At 34.9% G+C, this 17,831-nt stretch overlaps 3 protein-coding genes across 3 annotated transcripts; 2 read left to right on the top strand and 1 right to left on the bottom strand.

Annotated features, from left to right (window-relative positions):
• Positions 1–2,809: 2,809 nt before the first annotated feature.
• On the bottom strand, positions 2,810–3,870 carry LOC112277512 (heavy metal-associated isoprenylated plant protein 29). Its single transcript, XM_024509944.2, has one exon. It carries the CDS (start codon positions 3,677–3,679, stop codon positions 3,101–3,103), a length of 579 nt encoding a protein of 192 aa, XP_024365712.1. The 5' UTR covers positions 3,680–3,870; the 3' UTR covers positions 2,810–3,100.
• Positions 3,871–6,410: 2,540 nt separating this feature from the next.
• LOC112277554 (uncharacterized) lies at positions 6,411–8,820 on the top strand. The gene has a single exon (XM_024510028.3). The coding sequence runs from the start codon at positions 7,881–7,883 to the stop codon at positions 8,430–8,432; it is 552 nt and encodes a 183-aa protein (XP_024365796.1). The 5' UTR covers positions 6,411–7,880; the 3' UTR covers positions 8,433–8,820.
• A 5,151-nt stretch (positions 8,821–13,971) lies between these two features.
• Positions 13,972–16,675, top strand: LOC112277556 (uncharacterized). The gene is made up of 5 exons (XM_024510029.3): positions 13,972–14,281; positions 14,636–14,720; positions 15,531–15,623; positions 15,755–15,827; positions 16,032–16,675. Exons 2-5 carry the CDS (start codon positions 14,700–14,702, stop codon positions 16,358–16,360), a joined length of 516 nt encoding a protein of 171 aa, XP_024365797.1. The 5' UTR covers positions 13,972–14,281; positions 14,636–14,699; the 3' UTR covers positions 16,361–16,675.
• The last annotated feature ends 1,156 nt before the right edge of the window (positions 16,676–17,831 follow it).

Below are 17,831 nucleotides of genomic sequence, written 5' to 3'. Positions count from 1 at the left end.
ATACTACTTTGGGTCTCTAGAAACTTATTGGTCTATTGCCATATATGTTTTTATACTAATTAATGGTTCAATTAATTTTTCAAGTAAACAACAATCAACATAATTTAATAATACAGGAGATCTTAATACAAAGCACTCTTTAAAGCCATGAAAGAAGGCATCTACCTATGACTCTTGTTAATCAAGCATAAGATATTATTTTTGCTTAGAAAATAGTTCAATCAACAGATAAAGACATTCAAAGTGACGTGTCAAAGGTACATATACCAACATCACTTAACTTGCATCTCAGTTACAACAACATAGCATCCATTTGATTTATACAAAACCCTAACTTTCATATTCATACAAAATACATAGAGGCCAATCATCAGTTTGTGAGAAAAAGAATTTTGAAATGGGAAGTTTTACTAAAACATGTAGCAACTGATATGCAACATGTTGATATATTTACCAAGTAGGCTCTTTGAAAATGCTCTGAAACCTATAAGAGCTTCATTAAAGGGCAATCACTAACACATTTGGTTTCTTAGTTTTTGATCGTCTGAGGTCTTGTATTGAGCAAGAGAAGTTGCTGTAAAACTTACTATTTGTACTCAAAATGTACACATTTATTCAATTTGGTCTCACACTACAGTTATATAAAATACAAGATCTCATGTACGGATTAGTTAAGATTTACATGTAAATGTTAGTTAGGATCAATATCATACACTTGCTCACATCCCCTTTTATGTTGTGAGGCTGCGAAGGTTCTTGGTACCTTGGTTAGCCTAGATCACATATAGGGTAAATCCTGTTCAACAACACTCTTATTTTGTGTCCAATTTCAGTAGCTGAAATTTTGGATCTCTAAACGGAAGAAAAAAGAAAAAAGAAACACACGCTATCTCATCATCGCTCATCACGCTGAGTTCTTGTATCCCTGCCATGTTTATCTAGTCTCTTGCAGCTATTGCATTCTCTTCAATAGTAGAATCTATGGTGGAGTGAGAGACAATGTGGACCCAAGTACTGAATCACCGCAGCAGATATTTATACTTACACTCACATATATATTTATTTATTTATTTATTTATTTATTTATTTATTTATTTATTTATTTATACATACATACATACATACAGTTATATATGTATACAAACACACACACAGTGACATAAAGCTTTTCTGCTCGTAACATAAAGCTATTCAGAGTCGAGATGGAGCAGCAAAATATCATGCTTGCAGCACAAGGATCAACTATGATAGAGGATCGGAATTGATCGAACAAGTACTTGGTGTTGCTGGTCAGCAAGGCCGAGGAAAAGTTTTCGACAGATCTGAATTTGCAGCAAGATTTATGGGGCCTTGACGTGGATGGATTGGTTGAATCGATTTGGACGTGGAGCGTCTGCAGTGTCTTCCTAGAATAGACAACAGTGGGTCAAATCTGGTGGTGGAATATCTAGATGACATGATCTGTTTCGTAAGCTAGTCCTATCTAAGTCTTCGAAGTTAGCAACTCGGAAGTAATGTTTGAGAAACCTGAGGAGCAGGTTGCATTAATCGTAGTTGATCGATAATAGCAGGAGTTTATTTGCACTGCAAGCAATTTCGTTTTCAACGCATCATTCGATTAACTCTACCAACAGTGGTATCTTGACATGAACGTGGTATGTAAGAATTGTGCAAGAGTGTTTTGTTCCGCTCATATTTGCACACGTAGTTCCAACACGGTTTGATCCTGCGATTTTCTACGAATGTTACAGAGCGCCTCTGAAATGATAATTCTGTGTAACTACGCCATGGCGGTGGAACTACGCATTGAAAACACAAGCCTCGCACCTTTTTGAAATAAGTACATCATGTTCATAATAATAGCTGTTCGGGCGATTGACGGATGGTAACTAAGGGCAGGAAAAAAACATTTGATGCCGAGGGAGAAGTCAGCAATGCAAGCCAAAACTGGAGAGAGTTTTAAATATAAGTAATCTGAAAATATATGTATTTTTTTATTGTTGGAACGGGTCTGACGACACTAAGAAATCACACAAGAGGTCGTCAGATGAGTCGGACGTTGATGTCCATAACCTAAGTTGTTAAAGCAATTTTGGACCTCAGCAACGTCAACCTTCTGATTGTACATGCTCAAGTGATATATAGAAAACCTCGCTATAAAGCAAATATGAATGCCTAAAAATCGCGCTTAGGGAAGGCATGACCTGTGATCACTTTCTCACAAGAATTTACACACAATTTTCCTTTGATTATATTCGCTTAAGAGTTTCAGATTCTTGCGGGTTTGGCTCAAATATTAAGAACAAATTTCACCTTGAGGTTATCTGAATTCACAACCCTGTTTTCAACTGTCTGGTCGGGATTCCACATGGCAGAGGGAAGACCCATTTGATCCAGACTTTTTTCGTTTCAAGTTCTGCAACTATTTTGTTGACGCTATGCACCTTCTATTGAGTCACGTGAGAAGTGATACGTTTCTCGGCACAAGAACATTGTCTGGTACTTATTCTTCACGTCAGTGTGTAAACACATTACATATTGACGGGACATGTGATGTTCGTCTACAAAGTGTCCGCAGGTGCGATAGAAATTTTGCAAGTTTTTATTACTCGGAAGGAAAGTGAGTCAGTTATGCCACAGTTTACCTTACTATCCCTTCGATGCTCTCCAGATCAGCAAGCTAAAAATTCCACGTAATGCACTCCATAGAAAATAGATCCGTGCACGACATTCACAGCAAGTCATCATATATGTATACATTGGCAACACCAACACACTCAGAAATCTATCACCAGGCCATTGAAATATATTTTTCTTGTCAAGAACCGCATTTCAATTTCAAAATTCGCTGAGCTTACAAGAAGTCTCCAACTCAAATCAACATGTACATGTGCACACATGTAGCTTAGTTCGACGTCTCCTCATTAAAAAGCAGTAAAAGACGGGCCTTCTATAACTCGCCCGCCTCAAAAACCATGGTCGAACGAAGAAAGGGCACATGATTTCTACAGGCAGGATTGTAGTTAATACACTCTCCGATAACATTGTGTCTTTATACAAGGGGGCGCTTTCATGTCATTGAACATGAAACCTCTGGATGCTAGTGGTACCCATATTCCACGTTGTGCAAATAACCTGGACTGTACATGTCATCGTATACTGACCATGACTGGCGCACAGACGAAGCTGGACCATAAGCAGGCGAGTATCGATACAAGGAGGATCTGTACACCGAAGGCCGCCCATAAGCAGACGATGACGCGCGATATGCTGATGGTCGGTACTCGAATGAGGAAGATCGGTAAATCGAAGGTGATCGATATGCACTGCGCCGATACTTTGAAGATGAGAACACGTTGTGCTCTCCATACGGTGCCCCTCTCCACAATTGGGAGTCTTTCTTCACCTTTTTCGCTCTCTTCAGTGCTTTCAAGGGATCCACAAACCCGTGCACGACCACGCGCTGCGCCTGCCGGTCCACCATGACCCCCTGAATTCCTCTGAGCTCCATCATCTCCTCATAAATCTTCTCCTCACACTTGAGGCAACACATTGGAACTAGAAGCTCAATTACTCGAGACTGGCCGAACCCGTAGCCAGTCTCGGGATTGTAGGGAGTGTAGCGAGATCGATCGACATAGTACGTGGGGTCGCTGCTGCCATAGAGAAAGCTCGCCATTTCTGTGACTACGATTCAGCTTTGATTCGAAATTCTAACCCGATAATCCCTCGAAACAAACTGGATCGCAAACCTGATCAGTTTCGATGAGGGCAAGTAGTCGTGTGGACTGAGGCGTACAGAAATGTAGAACAGGAATCAGGATGAGACTGCTTGGGATCGAACTTCGACGCACGCATATATATCCTGGCATTTTCCGTTGAACTTGCGAAGTTGTAGGTTTTTATTTGTCACCTTTTCCTACTCACGAACAGGTGTTGTTTGTCGATTGGTTCTCATTATTGCAATTGTGGGCGCTGGCTCCACCACACTGAAGCTAGTTTTCCATGTGGACATAAGTTTGCAGAGGATGCGATATGTGGCAGGTCTTGGTTGGAGGCTTGACCGAGATTCACGTGGTAAAAACTATGGTTCAAGAAATTCTCAACTCCGTCGACGATGAATTGCCAGGAGTGTAACATTTTGTGAAAATGAATCCAACTTGACAAGCCGGGTCAGCACAAAACATTGGCAGATGTTCGATCCGTTTTTGAATCGTTACAAAAGGATCGGTAATCGATTGTTTTCAGATAATCTCGCAGTAAGTAACACTTCAAGTCAAGTTTACTGATGTGGAGGTTCGATTCGCTGAGCAGATGGCGACTAAAACTTATCTACAGCCATGTAACGTTATATGATATTGAAGATAATGATTGATTATTGAGATGAAGATCAGCATGAAATTGTAGGAGGCCTGTTATTGAACCAGCTGAGCAGATGGCGGCTGAAACTTATTCACATGAAAAGAAAAATGAGTTTTAGTTAGTAGAAGATTAATACAAACCTTGAAATTGTTTTTTATTTTTTTATTTTTTTAACGCCGAAACTCTGCCATATGTGTTCATATGTTCCTTTAAAGGAATCATTGGTAACCAATTACATGCAGTGACACATCACTCATGACCAAATTAGTTTGTCTGATTTAATATTGAGTAGGTGTAGGGTACAACAACAACAAAAAAAAAAAAAAAAAAAAAAAAAAAAACTTAATCATGCTTAAACAAATATATAGTTTAGAAATCATAAAACTGTGCAATATGAAGATGTGATTTCAGCAACAATTTTTTTTAATATATATATATATGATTATTATTTAAAATAATTATACTAATAGAATTTCTTATTCAAGATTGTGGATTTGTAATATAATATTGAATAGCTTGAATAGTATATCAAATAGATGTATTATGTACTGTTTTTAAAAGATTAAACCATTTAAATTCTCAAAGTAGTATTTTGTATACTACGGTTGGTGGTTGTAATAAAAAGAAGGTTAAAAAATTCATAAAAAACTATACTTATTGTTTTATTTCTTTTTATAGGATTTAATATTTCTTATAGTGTTGTAAAGTGACAAGATTAATAGTCAATTTAGCTAAGGGTGATATATTATTACAATATTAGATGTGTATTGTAATTCACCGAGTTTTTAAAATTTAGCAAATTATTGGTATATCGATCTTTTGGCTGGAGACTTTCTACAATTTATGTTTTGACTTCTTGTTGTACTTTGGCTGAGATACTATTGGTATCAAACCAGTTCAATAGTGGATAACAAATTAGAAAAATGGTGTTAAAGAAACTTTAAAATGTATAATTTTTCAAAAATACCATAATAAAAAACTTCTATATATAATTATAATATAATTCGTATTATAAATAAATAATAAAAAAAAAATCTTGCTTGCAAAAAATCTTATGCAAGGAAGTGTGATTTTTTGAAGTGATCTTATTTTTTTTATAAAACAAATATTGATAAATGAAAAATATCTCAAAAGCACTATACAATCTATAGAACATTGGCCTTACTACTATCCATTTTTTTAGCTTATTCTTCTTATAATTAGTATAGGATAATAATAGGATTTAAAAATTAAAATATATCTACTCATCCTTGTTAAATCATATCTGGTTTTTTTTATTTTATTCTACAACCATTTCTCCCATAGTATGATCAACTACAATGTTAAAAAACAAAATTGCAATTATTAGAAGAAAAAAATTAAAGGTAAGTTCCAAGAATGTACATACAATTTTTTGAATCCTCTTTAGAATTGTGTTTATTTACCAAATACTAATAGTATTATATCTAATTATTACATCTAATTAACTAATTTTGTTATAAATGGACAGTAAATGATTAGTATTATATGTTTAATATTCTTGGTTCATCAAAAGATTTCTACAAACTTCCAAAATCATTGAAAACAATAATATATCAAAATTACTATTTGAAAGTGCCAAGCAAAGAAAAGAGAACATGTTTTTAAAAATAAAATAACCAATAAAGTTAAACTAGTTGGTTAATATGTTTTTGTCATCTTAATGAACATGTAACAACCCTAGCATAAATGAAATTAATTTGCGTTCCTAGCTATTCTCCTAATAAGGTTACATTCTCCATTAGATGCACTGTTAACTTTCTATCATTGGTCTCTAATTTCTCCGACAACTACCCACACTCTCATTCTCTTCAATTTGGCTCATTTGAAGCTCCGAATTGAATAAGCAAATCAGTTTCAACACATAGTTTCTGGTGCAACAAGCTACAACTCTAAGAGCAAACATAGCTCACAAAGTGCACCACGAAGAAAGAAACGAGAACGCGTTCAGTCCAAGCAAAGGAGCAATCAATCAACAAGGCATCATTCATCCCAACCACCACGACAACAACAACACCTGAATAAATAAACAACTCGAAGTTGTGGGAGTTTGTAAGTGGATCTGCCCACCGTGAGGTCCATGAGGGCATCAGGTCCAAGCAATCCGGAAACAAAACATCGATTCGGATCTATGGTTTTGCAGTCAATAACGTCCTAAGGCATGACACGCAAGCACGAAGCTTTTGGCACCAGCGTGTGTGGTTGCGCCACGCTCTCTCCCTAGACCTGATCCGGTGTTAACAACTGATTACAACGTCGGTAGAATTCTTGGAACTACAGCCACCTTGTACTTGCCCACAGCATCGGGTGCTATCCTTGTCATGTAGGTGGCGAATATACACCACGGAAAGCTTTGAGGGTGTAATATCTGGTGCAGTTTAAGGGCCCCACTCACAGGAAGGGAAACGTATACATCTGCATTATTTGACATCTGTGGCTTTGGAGCGGCCCCACATCCCAGCTAGTTCCGTGGTGTGAAGAACGACTTAGAGGATGCCTGATATTTCAGTCCCTCGTCTCGGTGGTCGTACCCGTATATTATTGAATAATCGACATGCCGTGGTTGATGCTTGTTGATGAATTACTGCAGTTTTTCTGGCCAATTGTTTTTTGGGTTTGTAGTGTTAGAAGCCGGCACCTTTTGTGTGAAAACACAAAAATATTAGAAAAAATTGAGGGGAAAAAAATAAAATAAAATAAAAAATCCTTGAATATTGAATAGTTCATTGTTGGGTCGAGAGATGACATGAATTCCTAACACCAAACCTTGATTGTGCCTGTCGGAATTTGGTACATTGATAAACCTGAACAGTCCATTCTCAATACTGTGCTCCAGTCATATGTGGTGCTTTCTCATGAAATAGTTCCTCCTGGAATGAAACCATCTTTAGCACTTTTTGCGAGTTGTGTAGTGATAAAATCTAACTCTATGGAACTAGTGGAGGTTTACATGTTGTCGACGAGCAAAATTGAAAGTTCAATGTTGCGTTGCTAAAGGAGCTGAATGGGTGCTCAGCAGCGTTAGAGTAATCGGCAAGTTAGTATTCAAGTTGGTGGTGAGAAAAAAATGATCTGCTACGATGAATCTGAAATATAATAATAGAACCCACCCAGTAGTGCATGTAATGAGTTTACGACAAAAGGGGTTACCTCTTTTGAGGATTTTGGATATTCATCTGCTGCCGTCCCTGCACGGGCTCCCACAAACAAACGGGACCGAAAGTAGTCCTTACCTTTTGAACACCGCCACAGGCATTTAAATACTATTTTCGTCAAGCGCGTCCCTCCGCGTTCGATCCTCCAAGGGAAACATTTATAAACATTCCTGTCCTGGTGAAACTGTCATCGTCAAATCTGCGCCCTCACTTACACACTATCCGAGTCCAGCCTTTGTTTCGCCGGAATCCTAAGGCCATCGCCTTGGAGACAGTCACCGTTGGTTCATTGCCTGTTCATTCTCCACCTTCAGTTACAGAGTGCTTCACTTGAAGTGATCCATCATGGAAATGAACGATTTCTTCTATTCTTCCAACCAGCCTTCTTACGTGGTCATGAGTGAATCTGGCCGTGCGTATTATGGGCGTCGCCCTCGCGTAGTAGAACTGCTAGTGCCCATGTGCTGTACTAAATGCGAGGAGAAAGTGCGGGAGAGCTTGGTGAGTCTTGAAGGAGTGCAAAGGGTGTTGGTGAATCCAAGCACGCAGCTCGTCACAGTGACGGGCTTTGTGGATCCCTTGAGAGCGCTGAAGAAGGTGAGGAAGGTGAAGAAGAACTCACAGCCACTGTCGCACGATTCATCTGCGAAGTACCCATCGTCCATGAAGAATTCCCGAAGTGAGTACCGAACTTCGTCATATCAAGCGCCGATGCCGTACAGGTACCATCATCGACCCGCTCCGGTCTACCAGACCTCATACAACCGCCACACGCCTTCGATCGCGCAGAGAGTCCATTACGCCCCACGGCCAATGTACGACGACATCGACAGCCGTGTGATCACTAATCCTCGCTACTTCAAGCACATCGAGTCGGAAGTGTGGCCGCACCACTAAGAAAAATCATAACCTAGGTTATTACAACGCCTCTCCAGATGGTAAAAGAAAACCTTGCTAGGATTTTCCAAACTACTCTTCCAGTGACTTGTTTAAATCGTTTCCTGATCACAACCTCTCTGTACACTGTCAGTCTCATGAGCTGTACATTCTGCTGCGTTTTAAGAGTAACTGTCTTGGTTTTGCCAGTACGCGATGGCATGGGCGGCCTCATATGTTTTTTTTCACTCTTTTGAGAGCTGCTGCAGCTTTGTGAGAGCATTCCAGTCCGAATCGATTAGGATCGTACCAAGAATGCCAATTGTGTAAAGTTTTGTTCAAGAGCTTTTTGTGAATGCTCATCGATGGCCTGGAATTTAATCCAAAACTCGAGTACCATTTTCGTGAACCATTGTGTATGAATTGTCTGCTCTGCTTGACCATGAACTGTCATTAAGATTGTAATACAGAACTTTCCTTCAACTGGAGCCTCAATCACACTCATCTTGTGATTCCAGATCATGCACAATTACATTGATTGCACCGACACCTTTCCGAATGATTAGTTGCAGGTCCAGTTTCATACATTGGAACCTCATCTTTTATGAAATTCATCTCATTGAAAACAAGCTGTAAGAAATGAGATGAAATCAGACGTGAATGATCTATTAGCTCTAGATTTGAGTATTAAATATTCGTATGCTACTTCACACCTGCTCTCGTCTTTCAAACAGACACCATGTTTTCAAAATATGCTTTGTTTTCGAAGTATTAGACATTTGTTTGATTTCAGATGGCTTTCCAATATGGGTTCAATGACTGTAATATTTGTGAATATGAGCATTTTAGCAGAATCTAATTGCTTTGATTTGCTCAATTAAAGACTTTTAAAGAGAAGTCATTAAAGAGAAGACTATGTATTATTAAAAAAAAAAAAAAAAAAAAAAAAAAACTTTGATCGAAGCATGGAGTAAAGCGGAATGATTTTTAGAGCTATAGATGATTCGAACTTTCAATAGTTTAATTAATAAACGTTTACTCTAATGTGTATATGTTCGAAAGCAATGCAATTAATAACATTAGAGTGGTTATAGTCTAATAAGTGTATGCATGTATGCATTAATCATTAGAGTGGTTATACTCTTTTAAAGAGGTAACTAAATTTATATATAAATAAAATAAATATATTAATTAACTTCCACTTTTTATTTACAATAATCCATAAGTATATAAGACATATTAGATGAAATTTATAGATATTTTAAAATATAATTAAGCTATAATTAATCTGCCAAGTGAACAAGTATTTAACATTTGAATAGTGAGTAGATTTTTTTGCACCACAACTAACCAATCTGCTTAGAAAGATACACGTTTTTGTCTCTATAATTAATATCTTAAAATTGTTTAATAACATCATACTAAAAACCTACCTTAATGTAAATACTTGTTCACTTGGCATATTCAGAATTTATCTAATCCTAGTCTTCTACCTATATATAGGACCAAAATTAACTTTGTGGCTTTTAGTTAGTCTTGCACAAATCCATCACCTTTATAAATCTTCTCTAATATCCTTGTCTATGATTAAAAAAACCTTTTTAGAAACAACTTTGATAAGAATCCAACCATTATATCAAGTTATAACAATTGATTTTAGATTTTATATTAAGTAATCTAAATTTTTCATTGATTTTCTATAAAGTTATACATTCTATAATATTGGAAGATGAAATAAACTAAAAAAAGTACTTTAGAAATGGCATATTTTTTTATCAATTAATAAAATAAAATAAAAATTTAAAAATATCAATTTAGATATATCCATATAAAAGATCTTTAAAATATAAATTTAATAATATATCATAGATTTTTTGTATTATAATTTTTTATCATTTAAAAAATAAGAAATATTTATTCTATCTACCACTTAATATATAGAATTAATATATATATATATATATATATATATATATTCTTAAATAATCTTTTATCAAATCTAATAGTATACTTAAATATATCTTATAAACCTCTAACATGCCATAAGTTTTACATACTATTTATTTTACTCAAAGATATCTAAAATTTTACTCAAAATTTACAAATTTTCTTAATAGAAGATATTATTACTAATAGATTTTAAATATCTATTTTGTTTTGTGGAGATTCAATAAAAGCTAAATTTATCTTAAAAATTAAATTAAATAAAAAACTTATTTGATAAAATTTCATTCTTTGATATTTTCATTAAAAATCTAAAATTTCTAAAAAAATAATAAGGTTCCAATTATAAACAATGCTGTAATTAAATTCTTTGAGATTTTTTAGTATATTATTTACTATTATTGTGTAATGTTTGTAATAAATTCTATAGTGTAGAGAGATTTTTTTAAAACCATTGTCATAAGCCTAATTACCTTAATCTTAAATATAAGAATTGAATTAGTACTTAAAAATTTTAAACCAATTATCTTATGGAGAATCATTTATATTATTTTTTAAATATTAAAAAAAAATTAAATTTGATTCATCAAAGTAACTTAATTTACTAAAAGAATATGATATTTATATAATTTTAAGATGTTTTTTACACAACACATTTCTTATTCATATAGTTATTTATCAAAACAAATCCTTTGACCATGACTTATTATGCTTAAAGCTCAATTTTATTAAGTTTTATGGTTAAATATTATAAAAAATTGTATCTTAAATGTCAAAAAATAATTGGAATTAGTTAAAATTTTATTAATATTTTAGGATTTATAATTACAAAGACCAAAATAATAATCAATATATACAAAAAAAATTCATAAGAATTTCTATCTACAAAATAAAAACACATAGTTGCCCATATGTATAGACATATTATATATATTGTAGATAAAACTTCAAATTATATAATACAATATGGTACAACAAAATCATAAATATTTCACTATATAATATGTGTAACCAACTTATAAATAATTAATAATTAAAATACTGAATTATCTTTTAAAAAAGCAAAGAATACAATATGGACTTAGTTCTAAATACTATCTTTGTCTTCAATCTACTTCTATACCTTGATATCAATTAATATAAATTTGGTGCAACATAGTACTTTTATGCCTTAAAATTTTCATGGACAAACAAAAATAATCAAAAGTTGGAAAGTTTTAGAAAAAATTGTAATATATATATATATATATATATATATATATAGAATCACTTTAATCTTTTCACTTATATATAAATTCTTTATTAAAAATAATAAAATTTAAATTTTGGTGCCCTATTTGCTTATACTTAGTATAAAAACTATTCATTATAAATTACATCATTGTTTATGCTATCTACTTTATAATGGTATGAAATGGCTTTCTAAAAATAATACAAATCATCTAACATTATAGAAAGAATTTTTAATAAGCAAGGAATAAAAAACTAATACTTATACTTAAAGATTGTAGCACATTCCTAGCCAATATATTCAAAGACTTGGTCTTGATTTTGTTTCGAAACCAAATTTATCCTTGCAACACTATTAGTTAAGTAGATTCTTTAAAAAATTATAACCAATTAATTTGACATACTAATAATATCTAAATTTAGATTAATTTATATATAATTTATTAAAAAATTAAGAAAATAGAATATATACATATATGGTGTGACTTAATCTATGTCTTTATTTATAAAAAAATTATTTGTATGAAAAATAATTCTAAGTTATTAAAAAAATATATCAAAGAATTAAATTATGAATATTAAAAATATAAAAATTAATGCTTAACAATCTATTTTTATTTTAGGATTAATTTAAATTATAGGATGCTATCTATTGAAGATAAATATCTTTTATTTTTACAATGTAGATATTTTAAAATTCAAATATATTAAATATTATAAAAAAATAAAAATATAATATTGATAAAAATTGTATAACAAAACAAAACATAATTGACTAATTTTAATTTTAAAATAAGAAGAAATAAATACATAAGTAAATAAATTCTAGAGATACTTGTTTATCAAATTGTTCTTGCTTTGTAGATTCTAATTCTTTTAAAAATTATATATATTTTTAAAATTAACTAATGTGTAGGAATCTTCTATTGTGAATATAATTCATGGAGTGATTAGAAACTATTCTAGATTTTTTTCTAAATATGAAATACCAAGAGTGATTAGAAACTGTTCTAAATTTTTATCCTTTTAGTTTAGAATCTTATATATATTAGGCCCTTTACTTCCAAATCTCTCTTAATTAAAAGTTATTTTAAATAAGTTAAATCCAAAAAATTGCTTCAATTTGGTTCATTTGACACAAAAGAAATAATATTAAATCCCTTGGTACTTAAAATAGAACGTAAAATTAATGGCAATGATATTCATTATATCTTCCAAAATAATAAAAATTGACCTTCATTGGTTTTAGAAGTATTGTACAACATAAAGAGTTTGAGAAAAGGTCATCAATTTATTCTGCCAATTTTGCTTCCATTGGCCTACCTAAAGACCTTGGCCGACCTTCATCGTACAAAAAGTGATCTTTAATAAAAAGATTCATCAAATCCAAGTTGTGAAACTTTTGTGGCCCCTATTTCTAGATGTATACTTTTAGGTGATTTAAATATCATGCAATACTAAAATATTTATTTATTACTTCTTATTATTTTTATTTATCAAACATCAAAATAAAGCTTTCAAAAATAACATTGTTTTATAGAATATGATGGTAATATCTTGTAATAAAAGTTTTTAAAAAATAAAAATGCTTAAAAAATTTCCAATTAAAAAATGATACAATATTTTGAGAAGTTTATAAAAGTTTGGATTCAAAAGAACAAATTAGACATCATTAAAAACAAAACATGTTATTAAGAGAAACAACTTTCTACTAGCAAAGGCCCATACAATCCACGTAGTCTTTTGGTTTGGATATAAACTCTTGGGACATACATTTTATGTTGTTGTAATCAACAACAAAGACACAAACCTTTCTTAAATATATATATTTACAAAAAAAGTAAAGAAAAAAAACTAATACATTATTGTTGCCTACTACAATGATTTTCTAATCAACATTCCAAACACATTATCATGATCCCAAAAAAAGAAATTGATAAAACTACAAAGAATCTATAATACATGGTAGCAATAGGAGAGTAATAAAAGAATGAAGGAGCGAGAAGGAGAATTAGGGTTAGGGCGGTGTCAGATGGGGGTAGGGTGGGAGCCACTACCTACGACGAGGGGTAGCGAGGGGCGTGGCTAGGGCTGCGTCGGAGCGGGCATTTCAATACGTCGGGAGAGGGAGGGAATTATCTTGACCCGCGGGGCCATGCGCGACAACAATGGCCAGCCTCGCGAGCATCGCCACTCTAGCCAGTCGCGGTGGGGCCGCGGTGCTCAGGGATTTCTAGAGAGCCCTGCATCGCGCACGCCACGACACTCCAGCCATCGCTCCGGATCTCGCTCTTTCGTCGCCACGTTCCAGTCGAGCCCTGCTTTCTGCCAAGTCTGCGACGCTATATACCTTCGCCCCCCCCCCCACGCTCCCTCTCCCTCCTGCGATATCCCATTCTCCATGTCCTGTGAATGCGCGCGCCGCTGCCGATGCTCACACGATTCTGTAGTTTGTCATTTCTTGTTTCAGGGGTTCCGCCTCTCTGAGATCCCGCCGTCCGCGCTCCTTGGGTGTGCAACTTGTCGATGATCACACGATTCAGGGATTTGTCATATCGTGTCTCGAGGCTCTAACGCAGGGGACTGCTGCTGCTGGCGTTGTGGCGTTGTGGAATTGTCGGCTTTTTGGGCACTGGAAGAGCATACTCGATTCGGGAGGTCTCCGTGTCGTTGGATATATCAGAAGTTAATTTTGGGTTTGTGCTGGTTCACCTCCTCCTGTATGCAGTTTGCATAATATGCAGCACTGTTTTGTTGGTTGTTGTGGCTTAGCCTTGCATGAGGTTAGACTAGTGAATTTAACAAAACGAATTGGTTAGGCGTTCGTAGTGTCATAACTTGATGTACTTAGCAAATTTTAGCAGGTAGTGGTAGTGAGGTTAGTTCATGAAGTTGATTGGTTGTCACATGGTTTACAATTGGTAATTCTCATACATAATGCGTAAGAATCACTGATTCGGTTCTTAATTTGGATGGTTTTTTCCTCTCTTTCTGCTTCTTCTTCTGAATTCCTGGGATGTGTGTGTGTGTGTGTTTGTGTGTTTCTATAGGTGTTCTTACGCCGCAGAATTGGCAACTACAGCAGAGTCCAGAGGTTAACGCAAGCTTGCCGTGATGTCGAGCCCCTACAATGAGGTATGTACTACGCGGAGACTTGGGTGAAGTAGAGGCTGTTTTCTAAGAAATAGTTAGGTGCTCTTGGGAGCTTGTGAGGTTAACAATTCGTTATATGACGAAGAGTAGCACGCTTCAAAAGTAGTGGTTTATTTGAAGAGTAAGGGAGGCGACTTTCAAACTACTTAGTGATCTTTATACGTCGGTTTTGACTTAGCTCTTGGATAATAGCCCCAAACGCGCAGCTGTCACTCAATTTCATAGCCTCGCCCGTTAAGATGATGTGGGTCAGGATGGGGTGGCAGTTTCGATGTCGGACCCAAAGCTCGGCTGGTTTTGGCAGCAATTAACAAACAGTAAATCTTTACGTAAATGTTTAATTAGTAAACATGATACTCTGATTAATAAGATGCCAAAAATACCACGTTGCTTTCGATCATTTATCTTCTTACCAAGCATGGGTGCCTCTATGGTGAATTTGACTAAAGTTCAAGGTGACATGTGGTTATTGCAAACTCTATAAGAATCAATTGCAAGGTTCCCATTGAAAATCAGTTTAGTAAAATCCCAGACAATCAGTTAGAAGGTTGTCCTGCACATCTAAATCGCCACACTGGGAGAAAGGATAACTAATCGCACGTTTCTGAAATAGATCAGTATCCAACTCCTGTATTTTCGTCGGTGGTCTTGTGAAATCTGGCCAACATTACGTATAGGAGACAAACCAAACCATCGGTGTTTAGCTATGCTGATCATGTAACTGTTGTTGCTTGTTGGCCTGCACTGTGCTGAAGGCGTGTAATAATTGACTAACGTGTATTGGTTTGGCAGGTGTACTATGGGGGACCCATTGATCCCCTGTATCCTCCCTCTCGGTTACACCATCCGTTTTTCGATTCTTCAATCGGTCGGCCAATGCTGCCAGTATGTCATCCATCCCTTCAGTTCATCTGTCTATTTCTTTCGTATTTGTAAAATGAATGTAATACGCTGATCGACATAGTTTAGCATTGTCCTCGCTCCTTTTTATCGACAAATGTTTTTGAAATGCACAGGATGTCCAGTTCAGAGTCCCCATGGAGACTAGGCGAGACGTTGACAAGGTGAAAGACGCTCTGGACATTGATGGTGGGTATCCTTGTCATTTGCTTAGCTTATGATTCTTGTCTCTGCATTGTATTACCAGATATGAAAAGGATCGATAAAAATTATGTATTCATTTGACATAATACACTTATATGTCATTACTATCATTACTGTCAACCAGATGATCAGAAATTCTGTGAATCAGTTGATGTGCACTAGTCTCATACACTTCCTTTACGTGCACAGGTGTTCGGTCTGTGGATTGCGACCCTGTGACTCAGACTGTAACAGTCTCCGGCAATGTGCCTTACCATCGGCTTCTAAAGAAGCTGAAACATGTCAAGAGGCGATCAAAGCTCATTAGCTTCATCCCCGACCACCCCTACAGCACTTACAACCATGGGTCTTACCCCGTTGATTCGACTTACAGCTCCAGCTCTTATGCTCGTTCCTACCGGCGTCCCCTCAGCCCTCCTCATCTTCGATCCAACTCGTATGTAGCGTATCCTCACCTGGAGCGACCCTACTATGAGGATTACGAGGACTACCGACCCCACCGATACGGTGGCTATTAACAGGTCACTTGCGAGTATTGAGCGGTGAGAGGGAGACTTCACATCATTTTTGTAAATGTCCATTATCAGAACTGAGCTAGGTTTGGCGCCTTCATAAATAAATAACATCAGAAACTTACTTTTTTAATGTATAATTTTGTATTTTCTTAGAAAGGCAAGCTAAGACCACTGTCTGGGTAAGAGATTCAGAGAGCAAAATTTTCTGCGGTTACTTTTTTCTTTTTTTCTTCTTTTTGTTTTTGAAAGTTATAAAGTAACCCACATTACCTTGTACATACGAACGTTTCTTGTAAAATTGATTCTCTTTGTAGCTCATCCAGCGTAATGTGGCTATTTCTATGAGCATCAAAGTGTGCTTATGAGATTTCTTTTGAACCTGGTTGGCATTGCATGATACATTTAGAAGTTTCGAGAAACAGTGTGAATTGCTGTAATTAGCTCGATATAATACTACACTTAAGAATTCGAGCTGATGCATGGACACGAATCACACTGTTTTTTCCTTCTTGGTATCAGTAAGTAGGTGTATAGATGAATCGAAACTTAGTTGGGTACTCTGTAAAAGAAAAACACCTAAAATTTGAGCAAAATACATTAGAACGAATAACTGTTAAACTGTTTGCAATACTGAGAACTCTGGCCAAGCTCAACTCAGCAAGTGTTGCATCAATTAGGATTCTTAACTTTGTCAACTATTATCTCTCCGATTTTCATTGCAAAACTTCAGCAATAGGATGGAAACAGCAGTTTAGGGTTAGATCAAGGGAAGACCTTGAACTCATCTCGTCACACAAAATGAAGAGAGAAACCTGTTCAGGATTCTTGCATTCATATCCGATTAGGATCATGGTCCCTCAAGAGATGTCTTGTATTTATAGCAAGTTTGTCGAATACCATACTTTAGTTACATACTATTGATGTGGATTCTATAATTTTGTTATGAAAAGAATTTGAACTTTTCAATATAATTCGTTGTTCTATATTCTAGGTTGTGGGCAAAGATGTTAGATGATATAGTTGACCATCGTCTTGAAATCCAATGTTGACCCTAGAGAAAAATGTTCGATGTGTTGGTGAGTGCTCAAATGAAATAAATGCACAAGTAAATGCTTAACCAACAATGTACATGTTTATTTCTTCTTAATTTTTACCAGATAACTTTTGTTGATAAATTGCAAATTGATGATTAATGATGAGATTAGATAAAACCATTTTTTTTTTTTTTTATTTGAAATGATGCCAAACGGGGAATATTCAGTATTCATCTTTGAAAATCATAATTGTTATATTTATACTAAATTGTACATATTATTATATTCAGTTATATGTGATTATGAATTGAGTCGATATGGTATAATAAACCTCACAAAAAGAAACTTCATAGAAGAATATAAGTCATTCTTTTTCTTATTTCGTTTTTAAAATATTAAGCTAAAATTCTTAAAACTTGTTTTAGCTTCCAAACAGGGCA

Source organism: Physcomitrium patens, chromosome 25, assembly GCF_059467195.1.
Source record: "Physcomitrium patens ecotype Gransden chromosome 25, ASM5946719v1, whole genome shotgun sequence".
Lineage (NCBI taxonomy): Eukaryota > Viridiplantae > Streptophyta > Bryopsida > Funariales > Funariaceae > Physcomitrium > Physcomitrium patens.
This window is presented reverse-complemented; position numbering and strand designations above follow the sequence as displayed.

What these genes read in the sequence shown, in the direction of transcription:
- LOC112277556 (XM_024510029.3), top strand. Translation starts at nt 14,700, where the DNA reads ATGTCGAGCCCCTACAATGAG. An exon ending in TGTCGAGCCCCTACAATGAG is followed by an intron (nt 14,721 to 15,530) that starts GTATGTACTACG and finishes TTGGTTTGGCAG; the next exon opens with GTGTACTATGGGGGACCCAT. An exon ending in TCGGTCGGCCAATGCTGCCA is followed by an intron (nt 15,624 to 15,754) that starts GTATGTCATCCA and finishes TGAAATGCACAG; the next exon opens with GATGTCCAGTTCAGAGTCCC.
- LOC112277554 (XM_024510028.3), top strand. Translation starts at nt 7,881, where the DNA reads ATGGAAATGAACGATTTCTTCTATTCTTCCAACCAGCCTTCTTACGTG.
- LOC112277512 (XM_024509944.2), bottom strand. Translation starts at nt 3,679, where the DNA reads ATGGCGAGCTTTCTCTATGGCAGCAGCGACCCCACGTACTATGTCGAT.